Source organism: Mytilus trossulus, unplaced genomic scaffold, assembly GCF_036588685.1.
Source record: "Mytilus trossulus isolate FHL-02 unplaced genomic scaffold, PNRI_Mtr1.1.1.hap1 h1tg000475l__unscaffolded, whole genome shotgun sequence".
NCBI classification, from domain to species: Eukaryota; Metazoa; Mollusca; class Bivalvia; order Mytilida; family Mytilidae; genus Mytilus; species Mytilus trossulus.
In genome coordinates this window covers 20,001-40,000 of record NW_026963374.1, presented here as the reverse complement: position 1 = coordinate 40,000, position 20,000 = coordinate 20,001, and the positions used below count along the sequence as shown (strand labels likewise).

The following is a 20,000-nucleotide window of genomic DNA, read 5'->3' as shown; positions in this document are numbered from 1 at the left end:
ATATTAAGAAAAACTTAGTCTTTTTATTTCTCTTTAGGTCGGGACGTTGGACAGACAACATCTATAGAGATGGAATGTACACAATGTAATTTCTTTGGTCATTATAGGAAATTGACATTTTGATCACAGTTCACCAGCAGTGCATGATTTGGATTTAATTGATCCGGTGCAACTTTAAAACACGTTTAAGGATTATTTTCTTAAAATGTATATTTTTCAGCACCAGTTTGTAACAGATAAGTTTTTCAATCCAGAGGAGCGGACATTTTTATTGTAGGATTTCATTGAGAATTACGGACCTAGCAAGCGATTTTTACGGCATTGCCATTCTTTTTCTCTAGGAAAAGTCTTGAGAGATATCGGCACCACGTTGTTTTATGAACCTTTAGTACATGTATGCCCTGCTGACTGTAAATTTTGGGATCGATTGGACTTGTAGTTTCAGAGTTTAAGTGATAACAAGGAGGTGGATTTTTTTTTTCAGAAGAGATGTAAGAACAATAATATAAATCAATTGCTTTCAAAAAGCAATTGTAAACGGTCTTTCCCCCTTTGAAACAGATTGATTGGGGGGGGGGGGGGGGTGTTTGTTTGTTTGTTTTGTTTGTTTGTTTGTTTGTTTGTTTGTTTGTTTGTTTGTTTGTTTGTTTGTTTGTTTGTTTCTGTAAGGGGTCTAGTATTGTGTTACCGGAGAAGTTTCATGTTTAGTTTGGAAAGTTTTTATTTTATTTTAGGTCCAGCGCGCGCGCCAGATTGAGGAGACACCACGTGACGCGTGTTTATATTAAGAAAAACTTAGTCTTTTTATTTCTCTTTAGGTCGGGACGTTGGACAGACAACATCTATAGAGATGGAATGTACACAATGTAATTTCTTTGGTCATTATAGGAAATTGACATTTTGATCACAGTTCACCAGCAGTGCATGATTTGGATTTATTTGATCCGGTGTAACTTTAAAACACGTTTAAGGATTATTTTCTTAAAATGTACATTTTTCAGCACCAGTTTGTAACAGATAAGTTTTTCAATCCAGGAGCGGACATTTTTATTGTAGGATTTCATTGAGAATTACGGACCTAGCAAGCGATTTTTACGGCATTGCCATTCTTTTTCTCTAGGAAAAGTCTTGAGAGATATCGGCACCACGTTGTTTTATGAACCTTTAGTACATGTATGCCCTGCTGACTGTAAATTTTGGGATCGATTGGACTTGTAGTTTCAGAGTTTAAGTGATAACAAGGTGGTGGATTTTTTTTTTCAGAAGAGATGTAAGAACAATATTAAAGTTCAATTCTTCTTGAATAATTGATAGGTCTTTCCTTCCATTTTCTTTTAATTATACTGTCATAAATAAACCGTATGCAAACCGAATGTCATTTTGAAAAAGAGGGGGTCCAGCAAATCATTTAAAATTAAATCAGTTTGAATGATACAATCAGTCGAAAAAGGCACCAATTCCCGAAATGCAGATGTGTCACAGTTTGACGTCGCGAAAATAACAGTTTAGTTTAAATAATATGTTATTCAGTTTACGTTAGCAACATCATTACCTCTCCTGTACCTGTATCGTATGCCCTTTATTGACTAATTTTCTTTGTTTCCTTTCTGTCACCTAGTGTCAAATCTGTTTGTCTATAATGAAATGTCATGCATCTATATATAGTCTATGGCCTCTACGTTGAGCTCTGTCACAGGTCTAGTCATAAAGTTAATTGTAAAACAAAAATACATTGGACATATAGGCTAATAGATCTCTGATAATTTAATGTACACTCAATATCAAAGATGTCTAGATAGAGGGCTCACGCAAACAAAAACAAACAAAAAATAACTAGAGGACGAGTTGGTTTTTCTAACATTTGGGCGACTTGTCCTAATATTAGGACGACTTGTCCTAATATATGATGTATGATTAAAGCGCCTAGCTGACTGTGATGTTTATAGCGTTACACGAGGAAGAAGAAATAATATTTAAAAAAGGTAACTTAGTAAGATTCACGAGACCTGAGAATGATTATCTACAGTACACTTTCATCTCTATATAATTAATCTTCGCGCTATCAATCATATGTGACGAAGCTTGAACAAGTGACCTAATAATTTCCATCTGTTCATCCTGGACCTAGTCCAAACAATCATGACGTCTGGCAAGGCTATTTTTTTAATTTTTTCTGGGACGAAAGAAAATAGCCTTGCCAGACATCATACTTATTTGGACTACCTCCTACCACTTCGAGCACTCGTGATTGAAATGTCATCCCTGAAAAACACAAGAAGGTCCCAAAAATATTAAGGACAATACAATGCCAATGGTAAATAATAACGTCCGGGTTCACCAGTCACCGTACGGGTTCACCAGTCACCGTACGGGTTCACCAGTCACCGTACGGGTTCACCAGTCACCGTACGGGTTCACCAGTCACCGTACGGGTATCCCTAAATATTACACGCATTTTTGTCACGGTATAGAAGTTCCTTCATTATATAAGTTCCAAAAGGAAAAAGTATTCTGGAATATTATTTCCATTAGTATGAATATCACAGTTTATTATATACTTACTACTTAGTAGTAAATACAGATAAATTGTATGTAATACAATCAATGGCAAGCCTGCTGTATCAGCCACCCATGATGTCAGTCTGAGACATTGAGTTGTAGCCCGAAGCCAGTGTCTAGTTTAAATAAGCTGGGACTAGTTAACGTACACTGCCAATAGTCTGACTGGTCTAGTGCATATCTGTGTGCACTTTTTTAATTGTTACTTACCGTAAGTTAACGCAGAATGTCACTCAACGCCATCAATATTAATAAACGGATACTCTCTTCCTTGCAAAAATTTCGTAAACCAGGTTTGACGTTCTCCCTAATAAGTGATTATTTTAAAAAAAAAGCGTGAAAACAGTCAGTACCACGTGTATTAAAAATGTCAAATTTTGGTAATTATTGATTGATTTATATTTCATAGACTGAATAAAATATAATTATAACAGAAAATAAAAAAACATTGAACATTTTTGCGTCAGAAGATATTAATTTGTAACTGCCCGCTTGTCTTCGTGTTTATTTTAGACGATTGATTATTAGGACGACTTCAGTGAATGGTTACCGTTAATTTTATGAGGAAGTGGAACCAGTTTTGTTTTCATTTCAAAAGTGTACACATAATTTTGGTCACAAACATCGTTTAATTAATATACATGGCTTTACTGTCAGTAAGTGTGAGACCATGAAAGGCACCAAAAAGGCCGTCTCACAAGTCTGACAAAGTTACGGAGGCTTAAAAAAATAGGAGGATCTTGAATGTTGTTAGGCCAAAAAAAAAATAGGTGTGTTTCCGGTCGCCCGACCGACCCTAATTTTTTGGCGCCGACCCTAACTTTTTTTTCCCGGAAAAAAAAAAAAAAAAATCCGGATTTTTTTCGTTTTTTCCGGAAACGGTTTTTGTTTAGTATAGCCTTTGAATGGCATCTTTTAAACGTTTGATTTCAAATAAAATTTTAATACAGTAAGTATTTGTGTGATACAGATTGAAGTCAAAAACGGCATGGCTTCTGCTATGGCCATCAGTCAAAGGTTATCAATAACAATCGATGAGTGTCCACACAGGAACGAGAAAAAAAGTATAATAGCCCCATTTTCTAATTCTACCACCTTTATTGATATATTCAATCAGTATCATGACTTTGGATTAAAGAACAATGAATTTACTGTGACTGGAAAAAACCATGAAATATGGACTATTCATATCTTGTATACTTTATACAATGAACTGATGAAAATAACCTGAAAGAATAACAAACTGATTATAAAAATACACAAAAAACAACCGAAGCAGGCCAATAAAAAAAAAAAATACCTACCTACCGACCCTAATTTTTTGGGGCATGCAACAGGAAACACACCTATTTTTTTTTTTGGCCTTATCTCTAATCAACATGGTTGTAAAATCAGAGCGTTGCATCTAATTATGATCAATTATCAGTCCGGTGATTTTGAAACACCTGTAGAGTTTTGTCAATTGTCACTGTATATTACAAGATAATACAAATTTCACACATAGCGAGTATGATGAATGCATAGCGGCCAGGGTTTCCGCTGGCGGTCGCCATTTTCGCAAATAATTCTGGCGATTAAAATTCGTCATTGGCGAAAGAAATATAACGATTTATTTTCAGCCATCTTGTTTATTTACTTTTTTTCGGGTTTCTCGGACTTAACCGATCAGACAATACTCGGAATTCACCTTGAACTCGTTAAGATTTTGACAGAAAATCAATAATCAGCTGATTGCATTCATAGCTATCGACATCAAAGGACTAATTAATAAAGGTGTTAATTATATAATATGACAAATTATGGTTAAATGGCTTCTGTCATATGTCACAAAGGGGATTTATTAACCACTTTGCAACGCACGTGTTTGAAGCAAAATTTTTACGCTTCCTCTCCTTCTTTTTATGATAGTCCAGAAAAGAAAATTGTTGTTATGACAAAAAATGTCCAAAAGCAAGAAAGGTCTCCGATTTTAAACTTTGTCATTTAACTTTCATGTAGATCATTGATTTGAGTGAGTACTTCAAAGTCGTTTCAGTTACACACGTCTATCAAGCATTTAGTTTTACTTATTTACGATGGTCTAGAAAAGAAAACTGTCGTGATGAAGAAATTCAAAAGGTTGGCATGAGAGTAACCCTTCAATGTAATGACTACACCTTACACGAGAGATCAATTTCAAGTGATAAGATGCTTCGTTTTGTTTTAAAAACCACTTCTTATTTAGGGGGGGGCTGGAAAAAAAGGAAAATTTTAAAAGAAAAATGTATTTGTGTTACTTGGCGAAAAAAATAATAAAGTGGCGAAAAATATATTGTTTTGGCGAAAGAGGTGGCGAAAAAAATAATTGACCCAGGGGAAACCCTGATAGCGGCCAAAATTCTATGCGTAGCGGTACCGCAATGCATGAATAGCCTAGGGAAAACACTGGGTTAAGTTTTCCTAGACAAGTTCATATATCAGATACTCTAAGCAATAGTTCACTAAATTTGATGTATGGAATGATTGTGAGGTTTACATGTTTAACTGGCAGGTGTCATTTGACCTTGACCTCATTTTTATGGTGCAGTAATAAGTCAATGTGAAGTTTTTGAGTTTTGGTCTTTTTTTCTTAAACTATATATGCAATAGGTCAACTATATTTGGTTTATGGAAATATTTTATCACCATGACGTATACATGGTATACCTATGTCAGTCTTGCAGGTTTTATTTGACCTCGACCTCAATTTAACAGTTCATTGCTCAGTTTTTGTGTTTTGGTCTGGCTTTTTCAAAATATAAGCAATAGGTCAACTACACTATATGTGTTGTATGGAAGGATTGTAAGGTGTATATGTCTGTTTGGCATGTACATGTATCATCTGACCTTGACCTCATTTTCATGATTCACTGTTCAATGTTAAGTTCCAGTGGCGGATCCAGAGGGGGGGTTCCGGGGGTGCGCACCCCCCCCCCCCCCCCCTTTATTTTTGCCGATCAATGCATTTGTATCGGGACATATGTTTTGCACCCCCCCTTTCGAAAATTCCTGCATCCGCCCCTGAGTTCTTATGGCAGAGTTTTTTTCTCAGATATTATAAGCAATAGATCATATGATCAACTACATGTATATTTAATCCAAAGAATGATTGTCAGTTGTACATGTCTGTCTGGCATGGTTCATATGATTTTGACCTCATTTTCATGGTTTAAAGGTCATGATTTTAATTGATATCATGGATTTTGTGCCTTGCGATTTTGTAATTTCAATTGCAACATGTTCATTAACAGAAATAATGCAAGCTTACTTAAAGATTATAATAAGAGAAAAATTATCGTCTGTAGTAGCCAAATTTCAGAAATTTAAAGTTGTTTATAAAAACTTATATCATGAATGATGGTTAATTAGTAAGTTACATGTATACTGCATGTTGCTATTATTACCATAGGAAAACACCTGAGACGTCTCCAAAAAATGTACGTGCTCCTATCATTGGAGGGAACACTTCATAGTTGTGTACACAAACACGGCAACATGACATAAGAAGAAACTATAAAAATCAGTTAAAAAAGGCTTAAATTAACGGAGTGGTCATGGAGGGGTACTTATACATCCCAAAATCAAAAAGGCACTAAGTACAGATCTGAGAGTATTCAAGGCCAATATCAACTAATAAAAAAAATCATGTTACTTGGACTATAATCATGATTATATCAAATATAAAAGACTTTTTTTTTAAAACTTTTTCATTATTATGTTTTTATCAGTCTTTTATCATCAATTGTGAAAGATTTATTTTTTTACTATAAATGATAAATGTTGCATATGTATTTAGAAAGATTGTTAAATGGTGATATAAATTTTAGTGTATTTTTCTTTTGCAGATTTTTGAAGAAATACTGTAGAAGACATTTTTATAAAGCTGTTGTTTGATCAGACATTGTCAAAGCAGTAAGTATAATCAAGAGAGGTCACCTACATATACATAAATAAACTCATTAAGATTCTGGGATTGAATTAAGTATATACGCCAGACGCGTATTTCGTCTACAAAAAACTCATCAGTGACGCTTGAATTTAAAAAAAAAGGACAGACAAATAATTAGACACAACATAGAAAAATAAAGACTAAGCAACACGAACCCCAATAAAAAATGAGGGTGATCTCAGGTGCTCCAAAAGAGTAAGCAGATCCTGCTCAACATATCATGTATATGATACTGTCAAGTTGATCATGTGGTAAATAGTCTGAATTCGCTAGGTCACAAAGTTCAAATGAAGTAGATGTAAGCAATTATAACCAAACTGTACAGCCTTCAAAAATGAGAAAAACACATTCTGTATGCCTATGGTTGGCTATAAAAGGCCCTCAACATGAGAAATATGAAACAATTGAATTGAGAAAACTAAGGGCATAATTTATAAGAAAACAATTACCAAAAAATAAATATGATAGACATGAAACAGCAACTACAGGCTTGGAACTGGCCCATAAAACAAAATGTGGCGGAGTTTTTTCAACATGTTTGCGAGCACTCAACCTTCCCCTAACCTGGGACAACGGTATAACAGAACAACATAAGAAGAAATATCATGAATATCAGTTAAAAAAGGCTTAACTTGATAGATAGATACAAATAGAATTACATGAACAAAAACACAGAGTTGATATGGAGGGATACTTATACATGTTATACATCCCAAAATCAAAAAGGCACCAAGTACAGATCTGAGAATATTCAAGGCCAATACCAACTAATAAAAAAAAATCATGTATATTGGACAAAAATATCAAATACAAAAGGCTTTTTTTGTTTTTAACTTTTTGATTGTTATTTTTTCAGTCTTTTATCATCAATAGTGGAAGATTTGTTTTTACTATAAATGATAAATGTTGCATATGTATTTAGAAAGATTGTTAAATGGTGATATAATTTTTAGTGTATTTTTCTTTTGCAGATTTTTGAAGAAATACTGTAGAAGACATTTTTATAAAGCTGTTGTTTGATCAGACATTGTCAAAGCAGTAAGTATAATCAAGAGAGGTCACCTACATATACATGAATAAACTCATTAAGATTCCGGGATTGAATTTAGTATATACGCCAGACGCGTGTTTCGTCTACAAAAAACTCATCAGTGACGCTTGAATTTAAAAAAAAAGGACAGACAAATAATTAGACACAACATAGAAAAATAAAGACTAAGCAACACGAACCCCAACAAAAAATGAGGGTGATCTCAGGTGCTCCAAAAGAGTAAGCAGATCCTGCTCAACATATCATGCATATGATACTGTCAAGTTGATCATGTGGTAAATAGTCTGAATTCGCTAGGTCACAAAGTTCAAATGAAGTAGATGTAAGCAATTATAACCAAACTGTACGGCCTTCAAAAATGAGAAAAACACATTCTGTATGCCTATGGTTGGCTATAAAAGGCCCTCAACATGAGAAATATGAAACAATTGAATTGAGAAAACTAAGGGCATAATTTATAAGAAAACAATTACCAAAAAATAAATATGATAGACATGAAACAGCAACTACAGGCTTGGAACTGGCCCATAAAACAAAATGTGGCGGAGTTTTTTCAACATGTTTGCGAGCACTCAACCTTCCCCTAACCTGGGACAACGGTATAACAGAACAACATAAGAAGAAATATCATGAATATCAGTTAAAAAAGGCTTAACTTGATAGATAGATACAAATAGAATTACATGAACAAAAACACAGAGTTGATATGGAGGAATACTTATACATGTTATACATCCCAAAATCAAAAAGGCACCAAGTACAGATCTGAGAATATTCAAGGCCAATACCAACTAATAAAAAAAAATCATGTATATTGGACAAAAATATCAAATACAAAAGCCTTTTTTTGTTTTTAACTTTTTGATTATTATTTTTTCAGTCTTTTATCATCAATAGTGGAAGATTTATTTTTACTATAAATGATAAATGTTGCATATGTATTTAGAAAGATTGTTAAATGGTGATATAATTTTAGTGTTTTTTTCTTGTGCAGATTTTTGAAGAAGTACTGTAGAAGACATTGTCAAAGCAGTAAGTATAATCAAGAGAGGTCACCTACATACACATAAATTACTGTTACTTGAAAAGAGAAGAAGCTTATATCATATATATATCCTGCTCTTGATTCCAGACCTTATTCTGAAGTACATTTATATCTCAGGAATAGACTGAGTAGCTACCTTAGCTTTATTTGGCATAACCTTTCACAATCAAGGGTTCTTTAACTTCACTTCATACCTTACTTGGCCTTCTAGAGAGAGTTTATTGTAAATAGGGAATATGTCAAAGAGCAAAGAACCTGACCAAAGAGCAGATAACAGCCGATGGCCACCAATGGGTCTTCAACACAGCAAGAAAATCGGCTGGCCCCTAAATAAAAATGTGTACTAGTTCTGTGAAAATTGACGTCATATTTGAATCCAAAACATATAAATGAACTAGGTTAAAAATAAACACATTCTGTCATGGTTTAAAAAACATGACTTTGACTGAGTATTTTCATACTACACATGTATCATGACTTTACTTGTTATAGTTTTTATCGTCATGAACATGCATGAAATATTTGCCACTGGACGTTAGGTAACCAGTAAGCAACAATCAATCATATTACAGTACTGCCATTTTGATATCAGTATTTACATTAGAGTTTAAAATTGATATAAAGGTCAGATATTTCTCTGTATCAATAGTTAATTTTGCGTTTGGTTGATAATTTGTACCTCTTTCTTGTGACTTTAGGTAGTCTTATAGCTTGTCGGTTACAAGCATAAAATGACGTTCATTCTTGATTTTACAATTATTCAGCTATTTCAGCAGAACATGTATGCAATGCTTTTATAATATTTTTATACCCCACCTACGATAGTAGAGGAGCATTATGTTTTCTGGTCTGTGCCTTTGTTCGTTCGTTCGTCCGTTCGCTTCAGGTTAAAGTTTTTGGTCAAGGTAGTTTTTGAAGAAGTTGAAGTCCAATCAACTTGAAACTTAGTACACATGTTCCCCATGATATGATCTTTCTAATTTTAATGCCAAATTATAGTTTTGACCCCAATTTCATGGTCCACTGAACATAGAAAATGATCGTGCAAAGTTCAGGTTAAAGTTTTTGGTCAAGGTAGTTTTTGATAAAGTTAAAGTTACATCAACTTGAAACTTAGTACACATGTTCCCTATGATATGATCTTTGTTATTATAATTCCAAATTATAAGTTTGACCCCAATTTCACGGTCCACTGAACATAGAAAATGATAGTGCGAGTGGGGCATCCGTGTACTATGGTCACATTCTTGTTTTCTTTTCACATTGTTTTCAACATTTATTTTAATCATGTAAATTGAATGTTTAAACATGTTAAAGAGTCAAAGAGGTAGTTTGAATACTGTTTACATCAACATATGTGATATCTGCGTTCATGAATACTATAGTAAAGCTTTTATTATCACTTTTTTCTTCTTTTTTTTTCAGCATTTGGAATTAAGCCTAGTTGGTTCACATCCATAGCTGGTTTCTATACTTTACCAATAGAGTAAGTATTTTTTTAGCATATTTATAAAAAGCTTAACAATTGGTATTGCTCAATATTTCCCATTTCTGGGAGTATTGCATACCCTATAAAAGTTTTTCCACTTGGGTTATCCTGCCTATATAATACTTTGCCAACCCTTTAGTGCAGAGAAGTGAACATTCTTTTCATTCTATCCAGGCCATTCATGCAATTTATTAATAATATTGTTATACTCATCAATCAAAAGAGGGACAGTCAAACTCATGACAATGCAATGGCAAAAAATGAAAAGGACAAACAGACAAACAATAGTACATATGACACAACATAGAAAACTAAAGAATAAACAACACAAACTTCACCAAAAAAAAGGGGTGATAGTTCACAAAATGATGTGTATTTAAATAACCAGACTTGTCAAGAAAACCATTTAATCATATATTAAATAAGTTAAGCATGGTATATAAATGTGCAATTTATATGATAAAAGAAAGATAACTCAAATTTAAAATATTTGATAAATGCAATACAATGTTTATTTTAAGTTAGCATAGCATTCTTTACCCGTCAATGGTTTCAAGCAGTTATATTTTTTTATGAATATGGATACATGTATGTTTATGCATTTTTTCTGTAGATTTATTTAATGCTTGAAACTTTTTCAATATGCATTTAGATGTATATTATTTTGTGTTCATTATGGAGTTCTGAATTTAAATATATTAATCGTTTCATCAGCTTCTCAAATACAATAAAAACTTTTGTTCAAATGAACAGTTTCACAAAGTGTAAACAAAAATGTTTTTAAGGTTACATCCTTGAAACAAACAGGTTAATCAATCAGTGTACTATTGATTTGATTAAAAATTTTATTTATATTTTTTTTTTGGCATTTCAAGCTTTAAAAACAAAGTTGGACATGACATAAGTTTGGTACTGATAATAGTAAATCTTTTACAAAACTTGATATTGTCATAACAATATTTTTATACATTTTTTTTCATTTCAGGTGATGCCACGTAAATCAAATAAGAGCAAAGCCTCCAAAGCCAAAGAACAAAAACTAAGAATGAGAGAAAGAAGGTTGGCAGAGGAGGCTTTGCAACATTCTACTGATATTGATAAAATTGAAGGAGAAAGCACTGAGAATGGTTATCCTGAAGGAGAAAACACTGTTGATGAATTTACTGTCAATAAAATTGAAAGAAATGACACTATTAATGATTTGACTGTTAACTCTGTTGTCAATAAAATAAATCACACTGATAATGAATTGACTGTTAACTCTGTTGTCAATAATACTGAAAGAAATCACACTGTGAATGAATTGACTGTTAACTCTGTTGTCAATAAAAGAAATCACACTGATAATGAATTGACTGTTAACTCTGTTGTCAATTATACTGAAAGAAATCACACTGTGAATGAATTGACTGTTAACTCTGTTGTCAATAAAATAAATCACACTGATAATGAATTGACTGTTAACTCTGTTGTCAATAATACTGAAAGAAATCACACTGTGAATGAATTGACTGTTAACTCTGTTGTCAATAAAAGAAATCACACTGATAATGAATTGACTGTTAACTCTGTTGTCAATAATACTGAAAGAAATCACACTGTGAATGAATTGACTGTCAACTCTGTTGTCAATAAAAGAAATCACACTGTGAATGAATTGACTGTTAACTCTGTTGTCAATAAAAGAAATAACACTGATAATGAATTGATTGTTTACTCTGTTGTCAGTAATACTGAAAGAAATCACACTGATAATGAATTGACAGTTAACTCTGATTGCAATGACACTGTTACTGATTTAACTGGGCATACTGTTGCCAATACCACTGAACAGTATCAAACTGTTAATGAATTGACTGCTCCTTCTGTTGACTGCAACATACATTTAGTTAAGACTAATTTAATCAATTCAGAATTGAGTAAACTAAAAAGTCATTCAGGTTCAATCAACAATCAGTCTGAAAACAAGCAAACATGCCAGGGTAGAAATAATAAAAATGACATTGATAACAAAGCAGACAAATCTGTGCATTCCTATTTATGGATAGGTGAACAGAAAACAGGTATGCATGCAAATATCAGATTTGAAAATCCTGTAGTTTTATATGATTTATCAAGATCACAAGTAACACAAGAACAAAATAATCTAGTCATTCAGGGTAGTTTTCATCAAGGAAATACCAGGTTTGGTGAAAACGCTGGGAAACAATGTGTTAGTAATTGTTTATCTGCAATAGTGCATAGTAAACTGAAACCAGTTTTTGCATGGAACAAGTTATATCTTGACAATATACTAATTGAAGGTAACGATATTTATACATCTGTGCACGGTACTAATAATTATCTTTGTGTGGAAGATCTTCCAGAATTTGTAGATCTTAGAAATCGTATTATTCATTGTCACAAGAAACGTTCCATTTGTGCATTTGTACATGACGTTGACCCAGATTTTGATGGCGTTTTACCTTTAGACCAAGCCCTGCAATATGCATTAATAGACTCAGACGGATGCTTTGTTACTGTAAGAGCAACAACATCATTAGTAATAAAGCAGAATAACAAAATATATATGTTTGATTCTCATGCAAGAAATCGTTTTGGTTTAATAGATAATTATGGTTCTAGTATTGTATTTGAACTTCCTGACATTCAAGCTGTTTACCAACACTTCTGTAATTTTGTTCAGGGTGATCAATCTGTACCTTTTGATGTAACAGGAATTACTGTTGCAATACAAGACACAGTTGACAGTAGTGTAAATATGACATTGCAAGATAATATGCAACATATTGAAACACAAGATAGTGTACCAATACTAGGTTATTTAGATAATAAGCATAATATTGAAGAAAATGAGACTAACGAAGAAACAATCGACAAATCAAAGGGAGGATTGTTGAAAAATACCAAAAGACTTGTATCTGATCTTTCAAATGACATTGAATCAGACATATTAATGGACATATCACACAATGTATCAGATGACATTGAATCCGACAGGTTAATGGACATATCAGATGACATGGAATCAGTAGATTTTTCAAAGGTAGGGTCTCCATGTACATTTATTAAAGAAGATGAAGTTTCTGATATAGAAATAATGTCTGATTGTAGATCCAATTATTCCTTTAAGCCATTAGATTTCTGTTCTAAAAGGAAACTCTGTGGAATATTGAATATATCTTCAAAAGAAGTGAATAAAAACATGTGCAGTTCAGAATCGTGTAATATTGGCCATCCCTCTGAAACAAAGTCCATCATAGCAGATGGAAACTGTCTCTTTAGAGCAATATCTTACGCTGTTTCACATACACAAATATTCCATGAAAAGGTTAGACAAGACATAATTAAGCATAGCTTGAGCATTTCAAATCATTTGACTAGTCTATTAGAAAACCAATATGGTACAGTAGAAGAACATATAAGTGGTCGAAAAATGAGAGAGAACAATTCATGGGGAACTGCATTGGAAATAATCGCCGCAGCAGACCTTCTAAAAACGGATATTTATACGTTTTATAATGGAGTATGGATAAAGTATTCATCGTCTCAAATTCACACAAACAGTGAAATAAATGATAGAGCAATCTATCTTCAACACATCAGAGACTTACAACACTATGAGGTTGTATTATCAGTTATACCAGAGATGCACAAACCACCTGAAAATAAGGGAGTTGCAATGAAAAGGAAATGTGAGCAAAATGATTTATTTGTTTCAAAGAAATACAGAAAACAAGATCAACAGACGAGTGGTTTAAATAATGAAAACAATTCTTATGTTATATCGTCACAGAAAGGAATTCATTCAGACAAAGCTATAAATGAAGTACAATACTTATCAAAATCTGAAAAACAAAAATTAAAGTATCAAACAGATTCTCAATCAAGGTACAAAACATTATCAACACAAAGGAAAAAGTATTCGAACGACGATTCGTACAAAGCTCAGAAAATAAGAAAAGGAAGGGAGAAATATCAGAATGATTACACATATAAATTAGATATTAAAAAAGCTTCAAAGGAAAAGTATATGACAGACGAAAAACACAGGGAAGAAAAGAAAAATGAAAGCATTAAAAAATATGAAAATAATGATGAATACAGAACAAAATTGAAAGAGGCAGCCATTCACAAATATGCTACTGATGATGCACACAAAATTAAAATTAAACAAGCAAGCATTCACAAGTATGCTACTGATGATGAACATCAAAATAAGTTGAAACAGGCAAGCATTCACAAGTATGCTACTGATGATGAATATCAAAACAAGGTGAAACAGGCAAGCATTCACAAGTATGCTACTGATGATGAATATCAAAGTAAGGTGAAACAGGCAAGCATTCACAAGTATGCTAATGATGATGAACATCGAAAGCATGTTAAAAGTCAGACTTTGTCTAAAAGAATTCTTTCTAAAGAAGAAGGAAAAGACATGTCAAAAGTTATTGAAAAATTTAAGAAAGATGTATGTGAAGGACCTGAATACATTTGTGCTTGCTGTTTTAGACTTTCATTTCAAAATCAAGTAATGGAATATAAGAAGGATTTGTATCAAAAGGATTCTGTAAAAGATGTAGCAGACACTTGCATTTCTGATAAGTATTTGCATAAATGTTTAGACGAATGCGAAGATGAATGTAAGTATCAAGGAACTAGTAGACAATCCCTTTGGATTTGTTACACATGTCACAGAAAGATCCAGAAAGGAAAAGTGCCTGCTGAATCTTTTTTTAACAACCTATTATTAGATGATGTTCCTAATGAACTTAGCAAATTAAATCAACTAGAACAACATTTAATTTCTCTTAATATACCTTTCATGAAGATAATTGCTCTACCTAAAGGTGGCCAAAAGGCAGTTCATGGACCATGTGTTTGTGTACCGTCAGATATTTTTAAGGTAACTACTACTTTGCCTAGATCTGAAGATGACAATTGTTTAGTTAAAGTGAAGCTCAAAAGGAAATTACAGTATAAGGGTTATGAGGAATATCAATTTGTTGATACTAAACATTTAGAAGAAGCATTGCTATTTTTAAAAGAAAAAAATGAGTGGTATTCAAATATAGTAATCAATGAAAAGTGGTTGAACCCTATTCCTTTACAAAATAAGGACTGTTGCCCTGAAGTAGAGAGCATGGACACTTCAACAACAACAAATGAAACGCTAAATGATAATTTGCAAGATAGGTCAAATACAGAGGAACAAACAAATGAAGCGGATACATACTTAGATGATACTTTACAGGGCGTTCAGTTGGACACATGTTTACAGCCTGCTGATATTGCACAGGAAGCTTTAGATGCATTGTTTGATAAGGAATTCAATCTATCACCTGCAGAGGAAAATAACCCTGTAAGTCTTTTGAGAACAAAGGGTATTGAAGCTCAAACGTTTCCAGTACATTATCCTACAGGTAAAAACACATTGAATGAAGAGAGAGAAGAAAAGTTATCTTTATTAAGATATTTCAATCTGAGATTAATGAGTGTAGAAAACCGATTTGCAAGAGATACTTCTTATATATTCTTTTGTCAATATATGTCTGAACTAGATAGAGTTATGTCAAATGTTCAAATTTCCTTAAGGAAAGGATCGGTGTTTTCAAATGGAAAGAAAGTAACAGGCAAAATGCTATGTGATAAAGACACATTACATGGGTTATTCCGAAAAGATGAGGCAATAAAGTTTATGAAACCTGTAAGAGGAACACCTCCTTATTGGCAAGCTGAACAAAAGAATATTTTTGCTATGATTCGCCAGTTAGGTATTCCCACATTCTTTGCCTCGTTTTCTTCTGCAGACTTCAGATGGAAAGAAATCATAGAAACAATATTGAAGCAACAAGGAGATATTCGTAAGTTTGACGAACTTACTTGGGATGAAAAGTGCAAAGTCCTTTGTAGTAATCCTGTTACACCTGCACGAATGTTTGATCGTAGATTTAAAAGATTTCTAAAAGATGTTATAATGTCAGATGCTCAACCAATTGGTCATGTGATAGACTACTTTTATAGAGTTGAATTTCAACAGAGAGGTTCTCCACACACGCACTGTTTGTTCTGGGTAGAAGATGCCCCAAAATTTAATGAAGATGAAGATGATATTGTAACTGAGTTTGTTGACAAATATATAACATGTAAACTACCGCTGGAAACCGAGGACTCAGAGCTAAAAGACATTGTCACAACTGTACAACAACATAGCAAAACACATTCAAAAAGTTGTAGAAAAAAGGGAACTGTGTGTCGTTTTAATTTCCCAAGACCACCCTCTGAAAAAACATTTATATCACGCCCACCTAAGGATGATGAAGAAGAATGTAGTGTTGCTGATGACACTGATGAAGATGTTGACGATGATGTTGTTGAAAAACCAAAATCGGGAATTAGTTCATTAGAAGCTAAAAAGATATTAGAATCTCTATGGGCTGTAATCAAAGACTGTGAAAAGGAAAATTTAACTACTACGGAGTTATTCATAAGGGCAGGAGTATCTCAGGAAGATTTTCAAGAATGCTTTAGGTCAGTTACATATAGAAATACTGTGGTGTTAAAAAGAAACAAAAATGAAATGTTTATCAATCAGTACAACCCGCATCTCCTGAAAGCATGGGACGCAAATATGGATATACAATACATATTAGATGCTTATTCTTGTGTTGTTTATATAATAAGTTACATCAGTAAATCAGAACGTGAACTTGGATTGTTGCTACAACAAACAAAAAATGAGGCCGCTGATGGAAATTTGAATGCACAACATACAATGAAACAAGTAGGTACTGCATACTTTCACTTTCGAGAGCTGAGTGCCCAAGAAGCTGTTTTTAGAGTGATCGGCTTAAGTTTGAAAGAATGTTCAAGAAAAGTTGAATTCATTCCAGTTGGAGAAAATCCATGTAAAATGAGTATTCCTCTAAAAGAACTTTTAATCAAATCTAAAAGCGCAAATACAAAAAAACCTTCAAAGGAAATCGATGATGATGATGACATTGATGACGGTGATGATATCGAACTTTGGATGAAAAGCATTACTGATAGATATAAAAGTCGACCAGAACTTGAATTATTTAATCAGATGTGTTTAGCTTCATTTTGCTCCGAGTTTTCAGTTTTAGCAGAAACACAGGTTCCAAATAAAATAAATGAAGATACCACATTCAAACTTAAAAATGATATGGGATACATCAGAAAGCGGACAAGAACCCAGCCTGCTATTATCAAATATGCACGATTTTCCATTGAAACATCGCCTGAACAGTACTACCAAAGTATTTTACAGTTATATTTACCTTACAGATTAGAGGAACAGTTGAAACCGCCACAATTTTTGACATATGAATTGTTTTACAAATCAGGAATGGTCAGGTATAATCAGAAAGAGGTTCTTGTTAAAGTCGAACAAATAGTTAATACTAACATGTCCAACTTTGTGAAAAGTGGCAAAGAGCTAGAAGCTGCAGAAAAAAAATTGGAAGAAAATGATTACCAAGAAGATGCGTGGGCAGACCTATGTCCAGAAACAGAGAGTGAAAGACGTGAATGCACTGAAGCAGCCAAATCTTCAACTGTCATAGAAGTCGACAGTCCTGAATTTGGAATACCAGATTTAAATAAAAGTAACAAGCCAGAAATAGTTAGTGGAAATGGGATTAAAACTTGTTTACTAAGGTCGGAAGTTATACCCTTGTTGAGAGGTTTAAACATGAAACAAAGGCGTATTTTCTATAAGGTAAGAGAATGGTGCAACCTAAAAGCCAATGGTAAAAATCCCCCTCCCTTTCACGTCTTTGTAACAGGCGGAGCTGGAACAGGAAAAAGCCATCTGATTAAATGCTTACATTATGAAACCACAAGAATTCTTGCTCGCTGCTCTCCTAGTCCAGACGATTTGACAGTTTTATTGACTGCACCAACTGGCACTGCAGCCTTCAATATAAATGGATTGACGATTCACCATGCTCTTTCTATTTTCAAAACTCTTACTGTTGACAAAGCGATGCTTGGTGAAGATAAGCTGAACACTTTAAGGTCAAAATTAGAAAATTTACAAATTTTAATCATAGACGAAGTCTCAATGGTCAACAAGAGGTTGTTATTCTTCATTCATGAACGGTTGCGTCAGATCAAGAAAAGACCTGAAAAAGATCCTTTTGGTGGGGTTTCAGTGATAGCTGTTGGAGATTTTTTTCAGTTACCACCAGTAAAATGCCGAAAAACTGATAAACTTTATGTAGATGATCCATCGAATCCTTTGAACTATCTGTGGAACGATTTCTTCACTATTGTAGAATTAGATGAAGTCATGAGACAACGTGAAGATGGTTTGTTTGCTCAGTTATTGAATAGACTTAGGATAAAAGACAAATATTCTCCGTTAGAATCCTCAGATTTAAAAATGTTAAAGCAGTGTATAGGTAGTGGGACAGATGAAGCTTTACACATTTATGCTACTAATAATGAGATTAATATTCACAATACTGAAATGGTTATTAAACTGTCCAGTGAACCTAAGTTAATTGAAGCACAAGATTTTGAAAAAAATAAAGCTACAGGAAAACTAAGAAAGAAAACAGCAAATTTTTCACAAACTGATATTTGTCTCCCAACTTCAATTCTATTAGCTGAAGGAGCCCGCGTAATGCTGAAAAAGAATGAAGCCGTCAATGATGGCTTGGTAAATGGGGTAATGGGCACTATTGTCAGCATTGCAGAATTTTTAGAAGGGTCTTTGCCGAATGTTATTTTTATCAATTTTGACAATGAGAGAGTAGGAAAAAACGCTAAGATTCAAAAAACAATAAATGGGAAAAGATGCGTTGGATTGGAACCATCTACAGAGGACATACCATTCAAAAATGGAACGAGAAAACAGTTTCCTTTGCAGTTAGCATGGGCATGTACTGTTCATAAAGTTCAGGGTTTGACAGTTTCACAAGCAGTTGTGGATTTGAATAAATGCTTCACTTATGGCCAGGCATATGTTGCATTGAGTAGAGTTACTACAAAAGAAGGGCTTCATATATTACCAATTGATGACAAAACACTTGGTAAAAAAATATACTGTGATCCTGATATCATAAAAGGCATAAAAACAATGAAACATTATCTGACTGAAAATGTAGAAGCATCATCTGAAGAAACACTTGTAACTATTGTTTATCACAATATCCAAGGACTAAGAGCTCATAAAAATGATTTAGTGGCTAATTCAGACTGTACAGATGCAGATTATGTATGTCTGACTGAAACATGGCTTGAATCTTCCTCTGATCATGTTTATCTTCCTAACTATGATTTTTATCACCAACCAAGATCTGCAGCCTACACACCGACTAATTCTGTGTTTATGAATTTGCAAGCTATGGGCCACGGAGGAGTTGGAGTATATGTAAAAACAGATTCTGAATATGAAAATTGTAACATTACCGTGGAAAATCTAGAATGTATGACTTTCAGAATCCCCACCATGAATGTCCTTGTGGCAACAATATATAGAACTCAGAAGTATCAAATTGGAATATTTCTTAAAACATTTATTTCGTTTGTAAGCAAATTGACTGAACTTTCAAACAATATCATTGTTTTAGGTGACTTTAATCAAGACATATTAAAGGGAGAAAGATCCATACTGGACTATATGACTTCAAAAGGATTTCAACAGCTAGTGGAAGAGGCCACAACAGAAGGTGGTACATTGATTGATCATGTCTATGTCAAAGGTTGCTCAAAAGTAGAAGTTAAAGGCATTCCAACTTACTACAGTTATCACGATGCTGTATCCATAATGCTTAAAGATAGCCGATAAGTATCATATATATATATATATATATATACTGTATATGAATATAATTGGTACCTGTAAATGACACTGCGAGTT

General features: G+C 33.4%; 1 protein-coding gene and 1 long non-coding RNA gene across 2 annotated transcripts; both read left to right on the top strand.

Annotated features, from left to right (window-relative positions):
* Positions 1 to 1,925: 1,925 nt before the first annotated feature.
* On the top strand, positions 1,926 to 11,190 carry LOC134702461 (uncharacterized). The gene is made up of 6 exons (XR_010104416.1): positions 1,926 to 1,982; positions 6,423 to 6,489; positions 7,498 to 7,564; positions 8,572 to 8,609; positions 10,048 to 10,108; positions 11,097 to 11,190. It is a non-coding gene; the product is annotated as an uncharacterized LOC134702461 (long non-coding RNA).
* A 45-nt stretch (positions 11,191 to 11,235) lies between these two features.
* Positions 11,236 to 19,928, top strand: LOC134702462 (uncharacterized). The gene is made up of 2 exons (XM_063563363.1): positions 11,236 to 11,261; positions 11,444 to 19,928. The coding sequence occupies exons 1-2, from the start codon at positions 11,236 to 11,238 to the stop codon at positions 19,926 to 19,928; spliced, it is 8,511 nt and encodes a 2,836-aa protein (XP_063419433.1).
* The last annotated feature ends 72 nt before the right edge of the window (positions 19,929 to 20,000 follow it).

Bases quoted from the DNA above. Each gene is read 5' to 3' on its own strand.
- LOC134702462 (XM_063563363.1), top strand. From the start codon at position 11,236: ATGGTTATCCTGAAGGAGAAAACACT. The intron at 11,262-11,443 runs GTTGATGAATTT...TGTCAATAAAAG, and splicing joins ATCCTGAAGGAGAAAACACT to AAATCACACTGATAATGAAT.